The sequence below is a fragment of the Cydia amplana genome, chromosome 12 (assembly GCF_948474715.1).
Source record: "Cydia amplana chromosome 12, ilCydAmpl1.1, whole genome shotgun sequence".
NCBI classification, from domain to species: Eukaryota; Metazoa; Arthropoda; class Insecta; order Lepidoptera; family Tortricidae; genus Cydia; species Cydia amplana.
Window position 1 is genome coordinate 1,135,343 of NC_086080.1, and position 25,428 is coordinate 1,160,770.

Here is a 25,428-nt window from a genome sequence, read left to right on the forward strand (position 1 = left end):
TTTACTTACTTGGTTACCGTCGTCCATCGGTTCAATCTTGACCTGCAGTCTTCCATGCAGCCGATGCAAGCGCTGCAATAGCGAAAACCGCCTGAAGTCCAGCGATGGCAGCGGAGCGGACGCGGGTGAAGGTGCCGTGGCCGGACCAGCCTTGTACTCGAAGATCACAGTGTCGGATACCACTCGGCCACCGCGAGCTACTTGGAGTGCTGCTAGACCGGCTTCGTGTGCTGGAATGTGATGTAAAAATATTGTTTTAAAAGATCCAGAGGATATAGGGATGTAAATTTATATTTTACCAAATAGAGTGCTCTGTTTGAACATCTATCGATTTGGTACAATGATGATATGAGGAACAGAGTTTTATGTCAATATTTCTGTTGCCAAGAGCGGTGAACATAAACGTCATTAAAATTTCTTGTTGATGACAAGAACAGCTTAAACCATGTCTCTGCAAAGACTTTCATCATTAGGTACTTATAAGTTTTTAAGAAATAAAATTATGTTTGTGTGAAATATGTAAATTTTCTGGTAGTGAAACCGATGAGAGATGAGATGATTCGAAAAGTGGATAACATAACCTTGGTTAACATGTTTCAGAAGGGCAATCTTATCTGGATAATATCCCAGTGGTCTATTACGCACCAATATTTACGGGTCAGGACAGCACAGAATACAATTATAAAAAAGATCCGATGTGTCAGTCCAAGGTCCCGCTACATCTTCAAGTTACGCCTACTTGAGAAAGTACCCGGTAATGCTGAGGCAGAAAATTAATGAAACTCACCTGGACAATAGCACCTCAGCAGTCCATTCTGCACCAATATCGACGGGACAGGAAAATTGTCGAATAGCACAGTATACTGATCCGAAGTGTCAGTCCAAGGTCCCGCTACGAGCACCTTCACTCCGCCTTCAGGGTACGCCCATTCGGGGCAATAGTCGGTGATGCTGAGCGCTCCTTCGCTACTCTCAGTCTGCATTTTCTCGTTGGCTTCCTCGGTTGGAGGGGATTTTCCACGTATCGGCTGGAAAGTAAAACGTTAGTGATAAGTATTTGAAATGCAGACAATTATGTTTACTCGCTTTCCAAACATAAGACAAAATTCTTTTATATTTGATTCGAATAATAAAAGGTAAAGTGATTGGTTATTTTTGATTGCATCTTTCTGACTGTGATTGTCAAATCAAATCGATATAAAGAACTAAGAAAATCAAGTTATTCCAACCAAAGATTTAAGTTTCACTTTGAAATCTAGCAATTAATGTTAAGCATAGTTTTCTAATACCTACTAACAATATTAACATGTACATGAAAATCATGCTTACCAAAGGGTGAGTCGATATCGTACAAGGGTCCAAAACTTCCAGTTCCGGAAAGTCTCCTAACATATCAAAAGCATCCAAATTTACGAACACATTATCATCCACGACATGAGTCGGGGAAGCTACAGCCTCACAACTCTCTATAAAATCCATTGTATCGATACCTGATACCATAACATTAGCAGTCTCGGTCACTCTCACAGCACTTCTATCTAGTTCACAAGTAGGCATATTGGCTGATAGGGTTTTCTGTATATCTTCATGTGATAGTTCTAGCGTTTCATCAAAAAATGCGCTCGAAGGACCTAAATGTCCATCTGTGCCGAGCAGTACTAACGTATCATCACAGTTATCAGTAAGTATTTTACTTTCTAATCGCTCCACTAAATCTGGATATCTCGATGGGGTTGCAGGAGCACTCGCGATCATTTGATTCCTACTCCGCGGCTCCATTTTAATTTTCCTATCAAAAGTTTCTATATTCACTTTCTCTTCAACTGGTTCTACTTCGTACGTTGAAGATTCAGTGTTCTGGATACACGAAGACGGCTGGCTATCAGGGAGTTCCCTCTTCAATACAAACGTTGGTTTGTACTGATGTCGGTACCTATCTCTGGGTTCTTCACAGACGAAAGAGGTTACAGATAATGGTGAGACTAGTGATGAATGTTGTTGACTGCTATTGCCTGCTCCGTTTAAGATTAATAAGCCTCCGCCTCCTTGTATTTGTCCTAGTGACAGAAGGAGTGGGGAGGCGCTGTGTGTCGGTTGAGTGGATCTGTGTTCTCTGGTGTATTGTCGAGGTGGGTGTGACATGGGTCTTGTGGAAGGTCCTGTTGTGGAAGATACGTGGTGGTCTGACGCTGGTGCTTTGGTAGATTGGATCCTGCGTAGAGGATGAACGCATGTTCTTGAGTCTTGGCAAGTGGAGTCCGGGCAGCCACATTCCAGTTGCCTCGCTAGAGCTGCCGCCCGCGCAGCTCGCTGTTTTTCCATCAGCTGCCCGACGATGGCCTCCACCGTTTCCGCCGTCTGAAACATTTTGCCCTGACATTTGATTAAAATTGAAAATTCTTTAGCCAGTAGAAAGTTTTAAGTTAATGATGCTTACTGTGATTTCCAGTTCACTATTGATGTCGGGCTCATCTTCGCTGAAGACTGAAAGAAATGAAAATGTATTCGTTATTTTTTTCGTGTATTATATTCCATATTTAGGAAAAAATCAAAATATACACGCTACAATGGTTCGGGCCCGGACCGGGGCACCCGACAATTTAGTTTTCCAAAATAGTTTTTAGGGTTCCGTACCCAAAGGGTAAAATCGGGACCCTATTACTAAGACTCCGCTGTCCGTCTGTCCGTCCGTCCGTCTGTCACCAGGCTGTATCTCACGAACCGTGATAGCTAGACAGTTGAAATTTTCACAGATGTATTTCTGTTGCCGCTATAACAACAAATACTAAAAACAGAATAAAATAAAGATTTAAGTGGGGCTCCCATACAACAAACGTGATTTTTGACCGAAGTTAAGCAACGTCGGGCGGGGTCAGTACTTGGATGGGTGACCGTTTTTTTTGCTTGTTTTGCTCTATTTTTTGTTGATGGTGCGGAACCCTCCGTGCGCGAGTCTGACTCGCACTTGGCCGGTTTTGTATCCACAATTCAATATTTAGTACAAATCTGTCATAGTTTAGGTATGCCCTTACTAAAATAAAAAATAATTTACCATAAAAATGATTGCTGAATTCACAGAAATTCAGTGTTAAATATTAACCAATCCCATTTGAAACTCCGTGAATTAATAATCACCCAAACAAATTAAACGAAATAATCATCAGTATTTATGAGAGCACGGATTAATGCCGTATAATGAAATTGAATTTCCCGATTTCATAAATATTCAACGAGGGGAAATTTTCTGTAACTTCTTCTGTTTTGCAATTATTTGATTTCTGAAGTGCGAAACTCCTTGATTATAATTTAAATTTACAGTTATTCTAAATTCGTCGAATAGGGAATATTACCCGAAAGTCTGCGTAGGGGGCGCCAATCTAAGGGTCTACCGCAAACGAGGCAGTCGAAATGTTGTTAGATAACAACCTCTCTATCACTCTTGCATATTCGAGCGATAAAGAGGCAGATAGCCAGCTGAGTTTCGATTTCGCGTTTCCCGGTAGACCCTTTGTAAACAAACCGCCTTGATGTATCAATGTCATATTTGATTGTCTGTAAAAACTTGTCAAAAAACAGTTTAAGGTACAGAATGTATAAGTTACTCTATGGTATACTTAAGTCACTAGTGCTGCACTCTGGCGGCAAAACATGGCAGTAATAATCCCTATTGTTTTGTCCTTTTCATATTGGTTTTATGTTTCATGACGACTGGCACAAATATAAGAGTTTACGGGAGCAAATTTATTTTGATTTTACCTAAATAACGGGAGAAGATATTATTTTGTTTATATTTACTGAACATTTGTTAGGATAAACTTTCCTCGGACTAATAAATCTCACAAAGGGTCAGACGGTCATGGTAACTTATAAGTATTTAATCATTATGAAAACAGGCTACAAGAACTTGGAAATAAATTACAAGACGTAATACGAATATCATTTACATACCTATTTTGAGGTTAATGCTGTTGATGTTATTATATTATGCTGAAATGTGAATAATCCAAATGGTTTGATTGATGGCGAGAGAAAGATTTTCAACAATCTCGCAGTCAAGTTCAATATAAGTACTTGTGCCAGTTAGTAGAATACTATCAGCGTGTGACAATAAATAGAACAAGCACAATACTCATTGTCATCATAGCAATTGAACCTACAGATTACTCCACTTTTTCTTCACAACCCACAGCGCCAGCTTGTGTAGGAAACAGTATATTCAGTATACTTGTCGTTTAATAGTTACACATGTAGGGTCAAAGTAGTATATAAAGGCTTCATCATTAATCCTTTCTTTTAACCCGTCAACGACACTAGTATTTTATGTACTTACATTCATCACTTTAACATTCTCATCATCTTCTATGAAGACATTTAAATCATCATCATAAACATACTTACACATAGGCTTAAGCTGACTGACGAGCTCATCCTTCGTCCACTCCTTCTTGTCCGCCCACAGAGCCAGAGATGGCGCCACCGTCGCCAGCTTATTATCGTCAGGATACGGCACGTTCAGGTAGTGCACCAGCACTATATCGGGGTTCTGTGAAGCGAAGTTCTATATTTACTTTTGTTGCTACTGCCAAGGTCTAAGTTTGTAAGTAGTGATTGTAAACAAAATAATGTTTTTTTTTTAGCTTTGGACTTATACCTCGTCGCTGAGAAATAATAATACAGCTCTCGTGGTGGTAAGCGGTTACCGTCTCCTATAAATGCTTGCAACTCTAAGGATTACATAGGTATCTACACTTCTTTTTAGGAAAGAAGTCTTCTTCTCAAAAGGAAAAAGCGGAGCCCTTATAGGATAACTCGTGCGTCTGTCTGTCTGTCTGTCCCCCCTTATCTCCGAAAGTACTGGGTATACACAAATTAGTTCTTTACCTATAGATGAACAGGAAAACCTATTAGAAATGTGCAGTCAAGCGTGAGTCGGACTTAATGTACGGAACCCTTGGAACGCGAGTCCGACTCGCGCTTGGCCGGTTTTTGAAGTACGTACTCGTAGATCACGTATGGATAAAAATAATAATTTGATGCATCTACATGCCTAAAATGACTGAACCTAGGGTTTGCAATCCGGATTCAAAATGTATGAAATTATCCGGATCTGGATCCGGATTCGCGGATATTCCCATACATTACGGATCCGCTGAACATAATTATGTTAAATTATATATTTACTTGTTGATAAGCTTTTCCCTTTACATGACTTTTAATAACTATGGCCGCTTCGCAGAAATTGAGTCCAAAATTAGCAAGTTTAATAGATGGAAGCCATTGAAAATCACTGAATTGTTCTGGACAGGTCATTACGCCAGAATACACTCTGTAAACTATTATATTCGGTCATAGATAGAGATGGGCGGCGGGTAAATACCCGGGGTAGATATCGGGTATTTATCGGGTATTTACCCAATCTACCCGGTATTTACCTTTTCTACCCAAATGAGTGGGTATAAATAAAAGTTGGAAACGGAGTAATAAATTTAATTGAGATAATGTAAATAACAGTATTTAGATACTCATGTAGTTCTATAAAATGTATAATATTTGTATTGACTAAGGAATATGTCAAATGTTTAATATCTTAATACATACATTCTACAATACGTGTGTTTGTCACTCTACTCCTCTTAAACGGCTGGAACGATTGAGATGACATTTTGTGTGTATATTTCAATGGGCTCCTGAAGGGTTGGGAAAACAAATGAACCCGGTAGGTGGCGCTGCTATCGGTATATAGCCAAATTCGATTTACTGAAACCGATTTGGGTGAAATTTTGTGTATATGTATATTTCAACGGATACCTGGATTGTTTGAAAAAACTATTGGACCCGATAGGTGGTGCTGCTGTCGGTATATCACCTAATTCTATTTAATGAAACCGATTTGGATGAAATTTTGTGCATATATTTCAACCGGTACCTGGATTGTTTGAAAACACTATTGGCTATAGATATGAGCGCCGCGCCGGCGCGCCGCCGCCGCCGACAAAATTTTCGCGCCGCCGCCGCCGACAAAATTTTGTCGGCGGCGGCGGCGCCGTCAGTCATTTACATTTACCGCGAATTTAACCATTGCAAGCATGGTTAAACGTCTTTAAAAGGTATAAAACGGGGTTAGTTTTGAGATATTAAGCGTTTCCACGCCAAATGTCCGGCCGTTGGCTTCGCATGGAAGAGCGTCGGAATCGGGTCTCAATTAAACTTGGCCACTGTTCAAATTTCAAGCTTTGCTCTCTCGCAGCTCAATCTTTGGCCTTGCATTGCTCGCATGGAATTAAGCCGCTACTATCTGAACCTGCATGTTTTTGGCCCCGTTTGGAGCTCAATTTTTGGCCTGTTTTAAAACGCTTGAGCATTGGTCCTTATCCGATCTTAGCTCCATTGCAGCTCGGCCTTTGGCGTCGCACGAATGCGCCCGCAGGAAAGCTCCAGATCTTTAACACTATGGCTTCAGTCTTTATCGGCCTGCGCCCTCGCTCTGCTCTCTTGCAGCTCGGCCTCGCACAGAAGCGCGCCGCAATCGGCGCTCCAGGCGTTCGACCGTCAGCCAAGCTTACACTTGGCGTTCGATTCTTAGCTGTATGCTTACCTGCAGCTCATCCTCTGGCCTCGCATTGGGAGGCGTCGAAATCAAGTCTTCGGTGTTACATGGAGCTCGGCGTTGGGCCTCACTTTTTGACATAAATCGGTTTTGTTGAATCGATGTTGGTTAATGACGGATCTCAATTTTCTTTGGACTGTCGACAAGACGTTTCCCTGATACAGTCCATCCGCAATTTTTAACTTAGCACAAAAGACAAGGGCCTCGCTAAGATCTTCCGGAGAGCCTCGCCAAGATTAAGACCGCCTCTGATGCCGCGCGATACCGCTTATCCACAGTTTATACGATATCAATTTTTATCGTACCATTATTCAATAAATTATCGTTGAAAATAAAAAATGCATTTATTTCATGACTTTCTTACAGCAAAGACATGTTTATTCGGTAAAATTTTGGTTTGAATTATTTTTTCATTAATCGAAGGTGTTTCAAGGCCACGCCGCCGTTTCGCCGCCGCCGCCGACCAATTTTGACCGGCGCGCCGCCGCCGACTAAATGCCTATCGGCGCTCATATCTAATTGGCTATATACCTATAGCAGTGCCACCTACTGGATCATATTGTGTTTTCAAACAATGTAGATACAGACAAAATTTCATCCAAACCGGTTTCAGTAAATCAAATTTGGCCATATACCTAACGATAAAATTACTGTATTAAATAATAAATAAAATAAAATGTAGAAATATCAAATCCAAATTATGAAAATAATTTAAAAATAGTAGGTAAAATAAAAATAAATGAAAAAAAAGGAAAAATATAAATACATAAAATAATAATAGGTACACAAATTAACAAAGAAATGTAAATAATACGGTATACAATAGCTTAAGTAAATTAACATTCCTACAACACAAATTACACAAATCAGTGAACAAAATGCATTCGTCGAAAAAAATTTACATTAATTGTGTACAAAAAAGTTGTGTGATTGTGATTTGTGTACTTTATTTTAACTTATTTTCATATTTATACGATAATAATGTTGATATATCTTATTTATATATTGAATTTCTTCAATTATACGAACAAATTTTAAATACCCAACAATTTGGGTAGATACGGGTAAATATCGGGTAGATTGGGTAGTTTTGGGTATTTTCCCGGTATTTACCCGCCGGCGCCCATCTCTAGTCATAGAGAAATATAGTAAGACAAGAGTGCTCACTCCATACATCAGTTCAGGTTCAGACTATTAATTCCAGTGTCTACATCTGGCATCGAGTAGCGGAACTATCAGTACTGCTACTTGACAATAGATGTAGCATCGACCGGAAAGTCTTATCTCAACAGCATAAGACTTTCCGGTCGGTGTTACATCTATTATCAAGTAGCAGTACTGATAGTTCCGCTACTCGATGCTAGATGCTAATAGTCTTTTTGGTACTAAAACTGATGTATGGAGTGAGCACTCTATGTATTTTTTTCTCTATGATTGGGTGTAAATGTAGAACACGAAGTTTAATTGAACTGGCTTGGTATTTGACATCACGGAAGTTTGTCATTTATGTGAAGTTGACTTTTATTAATTACTGTGTGTGTTTATATTATATCACAGTTTTTAATATAAAAAGCTCTTAGTTGTGAAAAATTATAGTATGGACCTAAGTTAACTTTGTAACATTTTACTCACAAACCTTTAAGAAGGAATTCTTCAATAAATCACTAAGTATACCAGTTTTCTCTAATCGGCATTGAGTACAATTTTTAATAACATAACTTTTAAATTTTAGACTTGAGTGACCTCAGTGGCTTGAGTGATATATTTTTTAATTGAACCTTAATTGAGGTGAACTTCCACTACACATTTTTGTTGTACTATCCATGATATCTATGGTATCTATGGTACAATCCTCCATTGACAAAAACATGTCATTAATCCCGGCTGTACCTGTTAACCCCGTCGATAAACGCATCACCCCAAGTATTTTTTCTCTTGAAAATAGGCCAGATAAGCCTTTATGAAGAAAAGCAGTCAGTCCCTAATTCCTCAAGAAAACTCGTAAAATTAAACACTCGCGCTCTATGCTTAGTGACATGTGAAAATTTAGAGCGAGAATTCCCTGCTCGTTACTAAAGAGAATGTGGATAACGAGCGAACATCACGGTCGTAAAAAACCCTACTAGTACTACCAATCCACATCATAAAAACCTAAGCGACAACGTTGAAAAGAGACATAAGACTTTTTAAAGATAGATTGAAATAGAAGGGCATAAAACAGTAACTGAACAAGCACTAAATCGACTCACGCAGTTAAACTAAAATAAAGTAATACACAATATTTTAATTTCCAACGCGAACTGTAAAACGTAGTACGCTGTAATAACTATCCATTTGTCTTCAAAATGGCGGCAATAAACATGGCGGACATTATTTATGTAATGGCCGTCGCCTAGGGTTGGCACTTCACACGTGTGCTTTATTGTTGTTTTTGTGGTTTTTCATTAACAACGATTAAAGTGTAATGTAAACAACGCTGCTTTTATGAGGTGCAGATTTTTTAAATAGTTGCTGTATTTTATGTTTGTAATTGTTAGTTGTAAGGCTAAATTAATGGTGTTTCTGTGAATAACAAATCGTGCAGACACCTTTTTATTGTGATGCATAAATCTGAAACGATTGGACATTTAGAATGTTCGTAATTTATGGAGCCAATTACGGTTACAGTGGCGGACCTATGTGATTCGCTTTTTCCTGACGAGTAATATTTCTAATTTTTACAATGTTAATCAATAAAAATATGTACAGCTACCATCTGATAAATATTTTGGAGCAGCTTCTTTCCAATACTGACATTTTTGACTCGGCAAACCTTACTAATCTGCCGTTAATTTGTTGCCAAATTGCATATAACGTCAGGTGACAATCAAAGATTACTAGTTACTACTACGAGTTCCGAGTCATAGTGAACCGTAGCGTAGTAGTGGTATTAGAAGGTTGATTTTTGTTAAGTATTTATTTTGTAATTAGTGACTTTACGTTGTCACCTGACTATAGGAAATGGCTATTTGTCAAGTGCAAATTTAAATTTCCAATCACAATTTACCGTCGCTTTTTTTAAATAATTAGTTTAAACAAATATTTTTTTTTCTTCTTCATAGTGTCAACCCTGGCCGTGATGCACTTTTTACAGCTGTCGAAGCAACCCTACGGGTTTAGACAAAAATGCAGATTATCTGCCGGGACAAACTGTCGTGAGCTTTTGTTTTCTCTTATTTACCACAAACATATGCGCTGAGATGTTTACGTATGGCAATGGTATGAAAGTTTGCGATCTTTATGTAGATTTTATAGTTATTGCAAATCAAATCGTGAAAGTATTGTTTGATGTAAATTTTGAATAGTTCAAATACTCTTCGAACAGCCAGATGAACAAAAATTGTATTTGTCAGCAAGATAGCTCCATACCAAGATTGACAAGTTAATTAACTAAGCGGCAACTAATATCGTTACGTTTATGAACACAACCAAATGTAATTCCTACGCAAAAAATATCATAAAAACAAACAAAAACGCCGGTTTAATTTTTTATTACTCCCTTCGGCATTCGTGATGGCCCGACATTAAAACACACGTGAAAACTCCGTGAAAGTAAACATATTCGCTGCAACATACAACTCTTGTATTGTCACTAGTGATGGGACGTTTATGGGAATATCGCAGGAAAAAAATATTCGCAGATTTTAGGAACATTCAATAACTAGCTTTTGCCCGCGTCTTCGTCTGCGTGTAATGGTGTTTGATAAAAACTAAGGGTAGTTTCCTGGCATTAAATTATTTCAATACCTACCAAATTGCATCTAAAGCAGTTTAATCGTGAAGACGTAGCCGATAGACAGACAGACAGGGTTACTTTCGCATTTATAATATTATTATTAAGTATTCAAATGATAGTAAAAGAGTCCGTCTAAGCTCACTCTGATAAAACAAAATGTGGAAATGCCACTAAAACGTAATATAAATTGAAATTTTACGTTTATGGTGGTTCACTCCGCGTTTGTCACTGCAAATCTGCACAGCACTAGCTTTAACCAAAGAAAAACTATAAATGTATTAAGAGATATCTAATTTAAATGTTGGAAAAATATTGATAAACTTTTAAAATATTACAAATATCCTTCGTTGTAAATTCTATAATAGAAATTTTTACTATTATGTGGCCTTACACATGTTATCACGTAAAACGGGAATATTCCCACGGAACATCACTAACAACCACCCATCGACACCTGTTACAACGCAAACACGTTGCAATCAGATATTCAATTACACACAACCAACCAGATGCATTTCAACCAGACAATTTTAAACTCTATCCCAATGCGTGAACAACCGCATTGGAGGTACATTCATGTTTTGACATTTGGTTTTGGTGGTATTTGGAGTTGATTTTATAATGCACCGGCTAATCGCACTGGCTGGATATTTCATGTTCCGGTTATCGCTTGTTTCGGCGGTTCACGGAATGTGCTTCTATATTTGAAATGGTAAAGGACGAGCCACCAGTGATTGGTAGTTATTGTCGATGCAAAGACAAAAGAGTAGGTGCTGTACTTTTACAGGTTTTTAATTTTATTTTTTAGGCGTGCTTTAACAGTAATAACCCACCACCCAGTATAACTTCAGACATATTATTTCTATACAGTTGCTTACATTTGGTAAAGTTAACTTAGCAGACAATGATAAGGGGGTGAAATTTGGATTTGGATTCTGTTGCTTAAAAATTGGTATAAAAGGCACAGTAAAAACTTTAGGAGGTACCGAGTTCCTTGAATTTGAAACGTAATTACATTTTTCAAATGGTGTATATTTTTAGTTATGTTTATAAAGTTTTTTACTTACTTATTAAAAAGGAATTGTAAGTCGCCGCCCGCTAGCTATAGTTTCAGCTACGTGTGGGTCAAAAACTTTTATTATATGAGAATTATGCGACTTTCCTGTGGACATCATAATATGATTATTATACCTAAACTAAACGGACTTTAAACTCTTCGTACTTCATCCTTATAGACAAATTATTTTATGATGTGAGTCTTTGTAAAATTATCCAAATTGTAAACTTTTGTAATGTCCAGAGAAAAAACGCCGGTTTTCTCGACCATTTTTGTCCCATGTACTTTTATTATACGACCACGTATTAAACATATATGCTTGCCAAAACACCAGTAATTTTCTTAAACTCATTTCACAAACGGAACGAATCCATCTCGAAAATTGAAATAAATCCGATCCATTTAACGAGTTCTGCAACTCGGGCATATTTCAACGGAGCTCCAATACCCACACTCGGTATTTGCTCGAATGTGTCGAGTTAAAGCATTGCTAAACCACCTTAAAATAGGAGAGTCGGGCAATTCTGTGACGTTGACGTTACGACTTTGTGCGTCCGATTAGTGATATTATGAACAAAGAAGATTAGCTATGGAATTTTCGTAACTTTTGTATAACGAGCTTCAAATAACGTGATAACGATTAAGTCCAAACTTTCCATAAAAATAATTAAACGTTAGAGAATTCAAATATTATCTCATCTTATGTTATCTTATTACTAGTTATTACTTATAGTTGGTGTATCCAGATTTTACTGTTTTTGTTATAGTTATCTGTTAAGCAAAACATTTAATTAGTAACTGATTTATTCCAGTTTTCTTTCCTGCAAGTATCGCAATCACCCAACTCTCCTCTACTCCTAACTTACACATTTTACTTCAAACCAACTAGACTCATGTGTACATTTACCAAACTCAACATAAGTCCTAACTCTCCTAAAGCGAAGATATCGAACTCACAAATTTGTGGCTCAATAAATTTTATACGTACTTCAACCTGGGGATTCGAGGTATGACGTGGTAACTGAAAATGTTGAAATTCTGAGACAGCGGCGAAAGGCGAAATGTTTGGATGTTATATTTTGCCTTTGAGAACTTCAACATATCTTTTAACTAGATTTATTACTTTGGGAGCGGTAGGTTGAATAGTGGACACACACATAATACCTAATGAAAAACCTGTCTAATGATCAAGTCATCCATATTGAGACGAATTACATTAAATTTATAACATGACGTATTTAAGCAGATAATCTAATATCGTAGAATTTAAACTGAGTCATTTTTACGTTATTTTGACATGCGAGATATTAACTATGATTTTAACCCACGACGGAAATGAGGGGTGATATTATAGTTATTTATTTTTTCAGGCTGAAGGGTATGGTATTCGACCGGTTAGTCAAATTGGCCGAATCCTACATTAGAACGGCACGCAATAATCTTACAACAGAGGTGACGCGGCAAAAAAATGCTCGCCAAAATGATTTTAGGGTTTTAAGATTATAATTTTAGATATGTAGACGGAAACTATGGGTCTTTGCTGCCTGACACATATATTTTTTAAATATAATGAATCAATTTTCATTGGGGCCTACATGTGGCATTGTAGCTTCCCAATATTATAGTTGAACCGTTTTGAATGTGTTTTTTATATCATAATTTTGTTTCAGGTTTACACGCACTAGATGGCGCTGGTTTCGATTTTTTGGTAGTATTTTTGTGTTAAAGATTTATGTTGGACTTACGTGATAGAACTTTAAATTACCTGTAGGAGCCAGTAGCAACGCCTGTGGAATGTGGGTAGTATCGCAGAGTGCACGTAGCAACCGTAGATGCACTGAAACAAAAACATACATAATTTTTAATTTTTAACAAGCAGAAACGTCTGTGAACGCTATTGAGCTTAGAATAAATTTAAAAGTGGAAAAAATTCCATCTTGGGTGAGACCTCACTCAAGTCTCACACAAGACAGTAATTTATCTACTTAAAAAAAATGTTTTATTAGATTTGAGTTTTTCGGAACTTACATACTGAAAATCATTTGATGTTTACCCCTAGTTTTTCTTTAAATTAAAACTTCATAAACCTACATAAACCCACAACAGCAGTGGGACGTATATAGGCTGAATTATTATTGCTATTATACCTATTTATTTCATTTTCATTTTGCACAAGTAGGTACATAAATAATCATTGAATATCTGGGAGACAGAGCTTTGCGTGGAAAACATATAAAAACTCATAAATGCGCGTTTTTCTAAAGATAAGACCTGGCTAGATCGATTTTTTGCTCCCGAAGACCCTATATAGCAAATTTCATCGAAATCGTTTGAGCCGTTTCCGAGACCCCCGAAATATATATGTCGTAGTCAGATCGTATAATCCGCCGTATTACATTACGGCTAGCCGTTTTACAAAACAGGGGCGTTTTGAAATGCGGAGGTTCGACGATTAGCCGGATTGTCATTGCGATACGTTCTTCAATAAGGTGGCCTACGTTTAGCCGCATCGTATCTACTATTTAGATTGTAGAGTGGCCAGTTCTTTCGGTCGCCTACGTAACCGGAGTTTGACAATGTTTGCAATTTAATTTATTTTTACCATGGTCCCACCGCACTACATGTGTTTCTTTTCCAAAACATTTCCTTCACAACTTAAATAGACGGAGCGCCGCAAGCGGGGCTTTTAGATTGATCAGATTTGATGGACACCCCAGCGTTTTTCATAGTTTGTTGTTGTTATGTCAGGCAGCGCCACGAGTGTTAAAAATGGGAACTAAAAACTGTCAAAGCGGCGGCTAATGACTCGCCGTATTACATTACGGCTAGCCGTGTTGAAGAACGTATGGCGCCGAATACATTCCGGCGGATTTTCATTCAGCCGCATTCGGCTAATCGTCGAACCGCCGCATTTCAAAACGCCCCTGTTTTGTAAAACGGCTAGCCGTAATGTAATACGGCGGATTATACGATCCGACTGCGACATATATATAAATAAATATACAAGAATCGCTCGTTTAAAGGTATAAGATAAGATAAGATAATAGAAATTATCCGGTCTTATCCAGATCCTATATGATCATGACCTCTTTTTTTTAAGTCTTTAAAAAATCCACAGCAGCGTAAAAAGACGAGCTATCCAAATCCCATTCGACTTTTAAATGTAGGTTTACAGCGTCAGAATGCTTCTATTCGGTCGGCAATGCAATCAGCATAGCTTACTTTATCAAAAACTAGAGACGGCCAGCTGGAATTGGCACCTGAGGTAACTCACTTACCAGGAAGCCTCTCTGAGTGGAGGCGGCTTGAGGCACAAGCGACGGCGGTTTTCGATTAAGGTCAGCCCCGGGCTAATGCTAGTTGCCAGCGCAAATCCTAGCTGACTCCAAAATTAGAAGAAGTGAGTCTAAAGTATACCATGAGCGAATTCTTTTTTATGATTGGCGAAAGTGTGCCATGAATACAAGTGGATCTCTAAACTAACTTCTATTTTTAGGGTGGTTGTATTGCCCTATAAGTGCAAATTGCCCTGGTTGACCTTAAACATGTGTGTTTTATTGCATGCTATAATGAGAGACGCAGGGTTCGAATGGATAATTATCAATGATAGTTATCTTGATAATTATCGCGATGAGTATTGGGATTTTTATGCCGGATAATTATCGTCAGGATATTTATCGGCTATAATTTAAAAAGACTATAATTATCTAGATAATTTCGTACCCTGGACAGACGATAATATTTACGACAATCTCTAAAACCGCGATCTCGTGTGCCTCGCGCCGCCGCACTGTCCAGCCGCCATGTTTTATTCAGGGGGTCCCCCGGGCTGGCGCGATCACTTGTAGGTTCGATTCCGACACGAGCAGCATCCCCAAACTGGCAAGTTGGAGCCAAGAGTGGTTTAGCAAATTAGTGATATAGGTAAAAGCGAGTATACTATAGAGTCATCACATGCGTGCGTCCGTGAGGGATAGAACAGAACATACGAAACGCGACGAATTTAGAAATACGTTTTTATTTTTGGTGACAACTTACTAAAAACAATCTGCGTAATTTAGTCGGGTTCATTGTTGTCTATCTTTTGTTGTCTGTTGTCTAACTTTGGTGCAGAACATCAAAAGTTTAAATTCAATCTATGACAAGGACCTATGTTATAGACGAGTGCATACGGCACCTGGTAATTATGAGACTGAGGTCTGAATCCTAATAATATCCTAATAATATATTTTTAATTTTAATTTTAACACGTACCGCGTACTCAGAAGTATTTCCCGTAACTAAGGACCAAGTAGTATTCGTTCTGAAAAAAATCCATTTACCCCAAAACTATTGCATAAACAGTTAAAAAAAATTGAACGCGAAAGTTGCCTACCCCTAAAGTTCCAATTTATAAACAGGTGAGACCAAAGTGTAAGTATACAGTTAACAAAAATAAAGGCTAAAGTTGGCCACCCCTGCTTAAACAGGTGAGACCAAAAGTACGTAAACTAATTTCAAAATTGGACACCATTTGTATAACCCATATTCCGTACAAATACAGTCGTCGAAAACCGTTGGCCTAACCCAAATTGACACTCAAATCTAAATCGGCTGGCCATGCCGCCGGATCGTATTTTTCGGCCATTCCGGCCAATAACCGGCTCTGTAGTGGGTTTTGGGAGGGGAATATCCGGCCGTCTGTGGAAAGTAGGATGGGGTAAGCGTTGAGCGGAAGCGATTTTGTTATTTTGTTAAAGTAAATTTATGAACAAAACTATTATTTAAACCGAGTTGATAATTTAAAAAAAAAGTCGCAAAAGTATATATACTATAGAATAGTTGTCGGTTCTATGTTAAATACCACCAGTAAGAAGAATTCAATCGATTCATAGTTTAGAAAGAAATTAATCGTTTAAATTGCTTGCTATCTTAAGTTGACATCTACATCTTTAAGCTACGCGTGTTTTTCGAACTTCCCGCTCTTAGTCTTCTTCATCAACTTGAACGGTTTGCAAACTAGGGATATAAGGTTTTCGATTCACTACACTAAAGATATTATTCAGATTTTCAACTGTTGATAGTAATATTCATTTCCGCTTTCGTTTACCAATGACAAGTGATAAGTGCGACTATTTTTGCAAATCTTTCTTTCAATAGCACACGCTTTTGCCTGTAACTTGCAACCTTTAATATCGAACCGAAAGACGTCGCTTTTACGATCCCCGCCGACTGCTCGGTAATGTGGCTTGCTTATGTATTAGCTGATTGGGTATTATCGCCTTACGACCGATTAGAGTTGATCACTCGGATCTATTGGTCTTATGTCGCCAATCGTGTAACTTTTGCAGGGCTTATGTTTGGTGAGTTTAATGTAACCAGGCGTGGCTCACTCCGCGATTTCGTCGCGTCGCAACAAGTACCTAAAAGTACATCCGTCCCACACCAATTTTGGTGGCTAGCCATAAGCCGCGCGTGACTCCTTTGCGCCACCTATTAGCGGTCATATCTGTCCTAATCGTAGCAGACGCGTTTTGTTAGAGAGTGAATCTTCTTTACCTAGTATTATTTATTCGACGACCGGCCTGGCCTAGTGGGTAGTGAAACTGCCTGTGAAGCCGATGGTCCTGGGTTCGAATCCCGGTAAGGGCATTTATTTGTGTGATGAGCACAGATATTCGTTCCTGAGTAATGGGTGATTTCTATGTATATAAGCATATGTATTTATCTATATAAGTATGTATATCGTCGCCTAGCACCCATAGTACAAGCTTTGCTTAGTTTGGGGCTTGGTTGATCTATGTAAGATATGTCCCCTGATATTTATTTTATTTATTTATTTATTCTGTGGTGTGACTGCAAAAAAATCTTTATTATGTTGGTGTTTTTATCCAATTTGCTGTTTTCACATCAAAGTTTATTATACATATACGTAAGTACATATAAGTTTTTACAGGAGCATCGCGTAACCGACCCTAAAGTCCCGTATCCAAATAAGATCTGGATCTGTTTTTACCTCGCGGCGTTGATAAATGGGCCCATAACTTAGAGGCTTATCGACGCCCAATTGAACTTACCCAGTTAAAAACATAGAACTGAACCAAAGTCATAGTATATATTACGTAATAATTCAATTTTGAATGCATAAAAAAATAAGCTGTTGTTTTGTCGACAGTAGCCTATTAGGTAAACTGTGGAATGAAATGTCATCTGAAGTGCGTGGTTTCCGGACCGGTACGACTTTTAAACCCATCTTAAAGGCCGGTAACGCACTTGCAACCCCTCTGTTGCAAGTGTCCATGCCTGGTGATAGACAGACAAACGGACGGACAGCGAAGTCTTAGTAATAGGGTCCTGTTTTTACCCATTGGTTACGGAACCCTAAAAACTACACAAATCATTTATTTTAATTGCACTAGAGTACTACAAACAAAACTGAATTCACCTCCAGATACAGAATAGCTTGCGCAACAGAAAGTGCACTGGCACCACGCCAACAGTTATTCTGCTCAATGCAAGACAGGCCCGGTGGAAGTGCTTCCGCTGTCCGCTGTTATCTTGAATGGTTACATCTTTGTCGAGTTTTGTTTTAAAATCTGATTGTGCTTTGTTCTCACGTGAAACAAATTGTTGAAATAAGTCTTACCTAAGGTTTTCTACCTATTTTAATCGAATTTATGTGATATTGACACATTGTAAATGGGTTAATCAACTTTTTCTTGTCACACGTTGCTATGGTTACGGTGTCTTGAGTCACTCTTAAAATTCTAGGTTTTTCGTATTTAAATGAACGAAACTTGCATTTTATGGTAGTTATAAGACCTTTCCATAATGGGACATCTACTGAGCATGTTAGTAGAACATGGTACAGCAGTTCCTCCAACAATCTATGCTACTATTGTCTCCTCGCTGATGGGACAGAATAACAACAAGAAATAGTTGATTGACACAAATATATTTTAATTTGTGTTCCTTTGTTGCGCAATAAAGTATATTTACTTAGAGTTAGACCAAGAGAAGTCTGCAACGATTTTGACAGCACACGCAGATGCAATAAAATTAGTGTCATTTATACGTTATAATTTCATAAAACTTTGACGTTTGAAATAGCACACATGCACTGCTTGTGCTATTGTTAACTTGCGCAGTCAACAGCGCCATCTATTTGACCTTTTATATCTATTAACTTAATCGAACCCTGGCTTTATCGAATATGGCTTATCGATGTAGATACGCCTCCAGTAAGGTATATACATAGTTCCCTATACAGTCCATAGGTGGCGCCGTAATTAATTATAATTATTTCAGGATAGCGAATTTATAATGTACTCATTTCACTTTCCCAATATACGCCATAAGAAGCAGAAGCTCTTTGTCTCCAACTCCCCTCAAGAGCCTCTGACCTCCGCCCACGTGTAAACAGCTATCAAAATCGTTGCAGACTTCTCATGGTTGAACTCCACTTACTCTTGGTATCACTTACACTTGCATCTTCGATCCAGATATTTTTGACAACACTAATCTAGGAATATCTAGGGCATGTAGCCAAGGTCTCCCGCCCAAGGTCCCGCACCCACAAGCCATGTTTCCGAGCAATATACGCCCATATTTATGCTTGCTTCGTTGGGTAGCATCTGCTTTGCTTTGCTCTAATCTAAGGCATCTATTTAAATGAAAGCGGAATAAAGTTTCAGTTTGTTTTAAAATAAACTACACCCGTACCATGAGTCACTGACAGTATCAAAACTGACATATTATATACTCTAACGTCTACGTAATTTATTTTCTATACATCTCGCTCGCACTACTAATACGCGAGTACGAGTGAGATGCATGCGAGTAAGTTACGTTCTCGATAGCGTTTATGTCAGTGCCAAACTGGTGGTAGCCACACTAGCGACTACTAAATATGTAGCACTTTTTTACCCATTTCAAGGTTGAACTGAGAAATATCATAATATCTTAATTTTATTAAAACTTTGCAATAGGTACCGGTACTTGATTTTTTTAATAACTAGCTATTTTGTAATAAAAAAATACTGATATAACAATTAAACACGTTAACGATATAAAACTGAACTTAAATCAATATTAGAAATCCTTTCGTAATTTTTTTCTATCCTGCCAACTTTAATCTATACTTCTATAGTTAGGTTTTGGTTGGGGTTTGCCCTAGAAAATTTTATCTATTTTTCGTATTTTTTTCCTGGCATTTGTTCTTAACTAGCACTTGTAACCATTCAATAAAAGAGTAAATTATAGAAAGGTATATTTCACTAATATACCTAATACAATTTCTATTACGAGGTATTTATAATTGTTGATGTATTTTTTTTCCTTCTATGTAAATTCAATGTTGAGGTCCCTTGTGGCCTATTTGCTGAATAAATGTTAAAGTTTGAAGTATTAGATTCTTTCTTATGCAACTGTTTATTTATTTTCCAAAACTGTCCCACAACAAATTAAACACTCAACCTCGAGCGCCCGGTCTTAAACAAGGGGGTGTTCTTAATTGTTATAAATTCCTGGCGTCTCGGCGGATAATCTTCAAAGAGTAATCTTATTGTGGCTTTCGGGCACTTTACATCCCCGGGGCTTTTGCGGCAATAAACAAGTGGTGGGGCGCGCTAGGGCATGAGCGGAAGCGATTTTAACAGGGAAAAAAAACCGGCCAAGTGCGAGTCGGACTTGCACACGGAGGGTTCCGCACCATCAACAAAAAATAGAGCAAAACAAGCAAAAAAACGGTCACCCATCCAAGTACTGACCCCGCCCGACGTTGCTTAACTTCGGTCAAAAATCACGTTTGTTGTATGGGAGCCCCACTTAAATCTTTATTTTATTCTGTTTTTAGTATTTGTTGTTATAGCGGCAACAAAAATACATCATCTGTGAAAATTTCAACTGTCTAGCTATCACGGTTCGTGAGATACAGCCTGGTGATAGACGGACAGACGGACGGACGGACGGACAGCGGAGTCTTAGTAATAGGAGGGTCCCGTTTTTACCCTTTGGGTACGGAACCCTAAAAATTGTAACGGTATTGATGTAAAGCACTTTATGCGTCATTACGGAGTAATAATTGGACCACTTAATTCTGTATTTCAAATCAGTTAAATGTATTTTTTAGTTACCAACAGTTTTTTTTTGTCACGATGGTGACTTGTCTAACATTTTACCAAAATTATTACTCGTACCATTTTTACAATTTTGGTTGGTGAAACATCAAACGTGTTTGCCCAATAGCAGCCGAGCTTTAGAGCGTGAAAATGAATTATGTAATTTTGTAAGAAATATTGCGTTATATTTAAAAATTATATTTACGAACTCTCACCTTCTATAACCGTTTCCATACTACATATTTCAATTGGACGTGTACACACAATTAACATTGTTTTCGTGATAATTCAACAAGTACAAGTTACCTAATACCTACTATACCCGCTGGCACTTGTGCCTTGCACCAACTGGCACGTCTCCAAAAGGCTAATGTCGACACAAAACACTAGGTGGCGTGCATTCTGATAAACCGAGGCCTAGTGAAACGAATTTACTGCGATTGGATTATCTGTGGTTTTAATTGTACTTTCATGAAGAGTCATTAGGTTACGTTAGGCAAGGTTGCGGAAGAGTACTTCGGCGTTCCTGGGACCTCGCCTTATAGCAGCGAGGCGGCAACAGAGGGGTTTTAGTGGGTAAATAAAAGGTCGGGTTGTGCCTTGAAAAAAACATGAGGAGTACAATTAGCCCGTGTACATCCCTATATTTAAAAAATAGACGTAAAATAATATTATTAAATTGTACAACGGGACTTAATCGCGTATCTTGGTTCTAAGCGAAGATACGCGATTAAGTCCTGTTGTACAATTTAATAATGTGTAAAAATCGTGAAAGTTTAAATCAGTGTTATTATTTTACATTTTAAATGTTAAAAAAAAAAAGCTTTGACCTAATTTAGAATGACAAAAACTAGTTATCTCATTAGTCTGAGATAACTAAGTAGATACATACATTTAATCGCAAGAATGGGCATTCAAAAGTATATGGGAATGCGTCTTTACGAATAAATTCCATTCATAAACTATGTAGGTATGCACTTTTTGCCGCTAGCTGTGTGTACATATATTTTGGCAAATTTTTACGGGATACATTTTATTCATGTCATTATAATGACCTATATAATCCCTTCGGAAAATATGACAAAAGGTTGAGAAAATACATAACTTTGCATTTTTGACCATTACCGTAGGACTTATAGAAATTACTAAGAATTAAGGACCCTCTGGTAATGCAGATGTTTATAGACGACGGTAATGCTCACCATATCATTAAACAATATTTTTCTTAATTACTGTAGACAACCAAAAATTTAGAGTAAAGTTAGGTACAGGAATAATTAGGTACATAAAAGTTGTTTATTCACACTAGGCCAAACAGTGCAACAAAGAATTTCATTAAACAATACGTCAATAAGCAAAACTTGCATTCTGGCACTAGGCCAGCAACGAAGATGCAGAGATAAAGTACAATAAGTCTCACGTTCCACTTTGATTAACGGCTTTCATTCTAACGCTTTCCGACTTTCATTTAATATTGCTTGTCAGTTTTTCCAATGTCTTGTTAGGTTTTCAACTGTTATAATGTTTTTCTACTCCAGCACTTAAATGTGTCAATTAAATGACTGACAGTGATATCTAAAGCAATGTCATTTGAATGATTTGTCTATAGGCTCATAAGATGACTGCTAGCAGTCATCTTATGAGTATAATACAACTGCTTTATTTTTTTTAAAGATACAAGTTCCGATCATCTTGATTGAAAGAGGTATGTTTTCATTTACAATAATAACTCTTTTTTTTTTTTAATAATAACTCAATTTTTTTTAAATAATAACTCTTTTTTTTTAATAATAACTCTTTTTTTTAATAATAACTCTTTTTTTTTTTTTTGCTGCAGCTGTCATAGAAAAAGTAATGTATGCAACAGCTCATAATTGGTTCTTAAAATTCTCGGGTCTTTTTTTACAAAACTCGACTACGTCTCGTTTTGTAACTTCGACCCTTGAATTTTAAGAACCCTTATTATATCACTGTTGCATAAACTACTATTATGTACGATTAAAAAAGATTTTGTGTGCCACTAGTTACCTTGTCACAGTATCAATATTAAATATCATATATGTATTACTCATGGACAAATTTAGAGGAACGCAATTTTTTAAAACACTAATTTTGAAATTTCTTTACCTAATTAAACCTATATTTAATTTTAGCCGCTAGCTGAATGATTGTCATTGTGACAGCACGTAATTTACATTAATCAAATTCCGCGACTGTATTAAAAGTTTCAAACAAGCAAATAACATAAAGATAAGAATATTTTACGTTCATTTTATCATGCACATTCCCTTCGTATTATCATGCCGCGATCAGAAAGGGATTAGAAATAACAGATTTCCATACACTTACGTCAAAATCAATATGAATTGACAGCTATCTCAATCCCTTTCTAATCGCGATTCAGTAATAATGCATCTCCTTTTTTGAATATGTCAAAAAAACAAAGTGACGCATTCATTATCTAGTCCTATTATAGGCCATTAAACCTTTTTATTTTGCCAAAATAAACAAAATTGCATTTGTTTGACCAGTTTCAATTTTCGGGTGGCTAGAGATGGCAGTTTTTATGTATCTAATGCTATTTGAAACGCATACGTAAATTATGATACGTCTAATTGAAAATTGAGATAATACTTGCACTGCAACATTATTAAAACCACTAGCTCTTCTGTTATTAAAGACGCCTAAATTACCTTTATGTATTTCAAAACGCTCTTGTTGTTGTGTTGTTGTTGTTGTAAATTGATAAATTGATGAACTAAATAAATCTATCCAATCTCGTGCTAATTGGTTTGCGGCCTCAAGGGCTGCTGTATCGCGGATTGTATACGATCGGAATACATTATCTGTGAGCTTAGCTAGCAATGTTCAAACTAATACATTGGTTCAACGTGGAGTAAGATTTAGTAGATAACTATTGATTTTGATACAAGCTAGATGATCACATACGCTTATTGACTTGGGCGAAAAGCAATATGGAGGCCAATCCGAACTTACATTTTGATTGAATAATTTTACGGTTTAGACTCACTTGTTTTAAGTCACTCGCGCGACATGTTTCGGAGAGCCTAGGTCTCCTTTCTCAAGCACTAACAGTGCGAGCAGCGTATCGCGTATGACGGCGGTGTATCGCGTATTGCGGCACGCACATGCGGCACATGTCGCGCGAGTGACTTAAAACAAGTGAGTCTAAACCGTAAAATTATTCAATGTTAGTATGTCTCACAACAGTTTAAATTCGATTACATTTTGATGACAATATGATGCCATTTTGTTATATTTCGCATTCGTATTACGCTCGTATTCGTATAATTGCATCATTTTTCGGGGTCGAGTCCCACGTTGGTCAGAGTTGATAATCGTTCATTTTTTTAATTGTGATTTTCAATTAATAAATGTGCAGCTACCATTTCTTTAAACTATTCATAAAGATTTAGGAATACCACAGGGAACCTTACCAGGTTCCCATCCCAGGTTTTCTACTTATATTTTATCAGTTGTGATATCCACAACTAGGCCAAGTAAACAAACATCACAATGGCTATCGATTTCCTTACAAAAGCTAAAATCGACCTTCCTAAACCAACAAATCTTCCAAACCTCAAATCAAACGTTCAAACTCCGTTTCATATCCCTTTTGCACCGCATTCGCTTTTCGCTTCGCTTTTTGTAATTCTACTTCGCTAAGCACATTCAACCTAACTGCATTTATAATTCCGTTCAAATGTGTATCGTATTCTAACTGAATAAGATAGACAATTCGATGAGTTTTTAAAATTACATACTTGTGTGTTTACCGTGGCAGAATTTCGCTTTTCATATATTCCCTTTCAAAGCTGTCTACCCGTATTTGTCGACATGCCAGGTAATGTCATGGCAGGGTGTTTAAAGATTTAATGGTGAATTTTAGTTACCATTTTTCGGTGAAGTGTTTTGGCAAGTGGAATGTCGAGTTGAAATGCTAATTGCATAATTTTGTACTGTGGATTTGAAGTAAATCCACTGCTAAGTAGTTATGATAATGCATAGAATTTTATTAAAAATGTATTCGCCTTAAAATTGTAATTGGTTTTCTTTCTCTCCGAAAGTTTCATTTAGAGGTATGTATGTATATACCTATTATTTTATTAAATTCAGAGAAAATCTATTAAAAACGAATTGTGTTTTTAAATAATAAAGCACAGATAGAATAAATGTTAGGTATTTTACTTTCAACCGTCCAAATGATTCCATGTTTGAATCTCGCCCGACACTGAATATTTAAACATTCTTTAAATATTTGTCTCTGATTAGTACCAGAACGAATGTGAATTATTTAAAATTAGTATCTTCTATAATATATTTTAATGCCCAAAACCTTTTGCGATCCTGTCTCTAGCACATATTATTCTCACTTTTGTTTCGTCACTTACCTCAGTCCCCTGGACCTTCAGTTTCATATGGTCTTCCCTGGTGGTCTTGCCGTCTTTCCGTTTCTTCCAGCAGTAGCCGTCCCGTCGGTAGCGGACCTTCTTCCGGCTATATAGCAGCATTGAGCCGCTTTTTGGCCTGCGGACAAAAGATAAATCACACTTAGAATCATTATTGACACTTTCAGTATTTAGTATCATCAGTATTGTCACCATCATCAGCACCTTCAGCGTCATCATTTTAAAGGTACGACTATGATTCAGACTACACTAGCACTGCAGGGAACGTCAAATTTAGTAGAAATGTCTCGATAAAAGGACCTTTTTGACGTTTTCTAAAGCAATATAGTCTAAATCTAAAGTAAAGATTTGGGCAGGAACATAACTGTTCGAACTATTCTTATTTTTTGTAAGCTCTACAAACGATTGCATCATATCATTAGATTCATTTTAGAGCAGCTGGCTGTAGCAAAGAGTGACAA

The 25,428-nt window shown here is 37.3% G+C and overlaps 1 protein-coding gene and 2 long non-coding RNA genes across 4 annotated transcripts in view; 1 reads left to right on the forward strand and 2 right to left on the reverse strand.

Annotated features, from left to right (window-relative positions):
• LOC134652870 (uncharacterized) overlaps window positions 1-25,428 on the forward strand; it is a 330,529-nt gene that overhangs the window by 206,148 nt on the left and 98,953 nt on the right. The window lies entirely within an intron of this gene.
• Window positions 1-25,428, reverse strand: part of LOC134652872 (uncharacterized) — a 503,949-nt gene that overhangs the window by 32,405 nt on the left and 446,116 nt on the right. The window lies entirely within an intron of this gene.
• LOC134652853 (calmodulin-binding transcription activator 2) overlaps window positions 1-25,428 on the reverse strand; it is a 159,420-nt gene that overhangs the window by 17,706 nt on the left and 116,286 nt on the right. The window contains exons 4-10 of the mRNA XM_063508052.1: window positions 24,950-25,085; window positions 13,205-13,276; window positions 4,399-4,543; window positions 2,438-2,484; window positions 1,330-2,373; window positions 788-1,028; window positions 10-230 (exon numbers count right to left, since the gene is read on the reverse strand). Of these exons, the coding sequence (XP_063364122.1) occupies window positions 10-230; window positions 788-1,028; window positions 1,330-2,373; window positions 2,438-2,484; window positions 4,399-4,543; window positions 13,205-13,276; window positions 24,950-25,069 (1,890 nt within the window). The 5' untranslated portion in view covers window positions 25,070-25,085. The remainder of the gene's footprint in view (window positions 1-9; window positions 231-787; window positions 1,029-1,329; window positions 2,374-2,437; window positions 2,485-4,398; window positions 4,544-13,204; window positions 13,277-24,949; window positions 25,086-25,428) is intronic.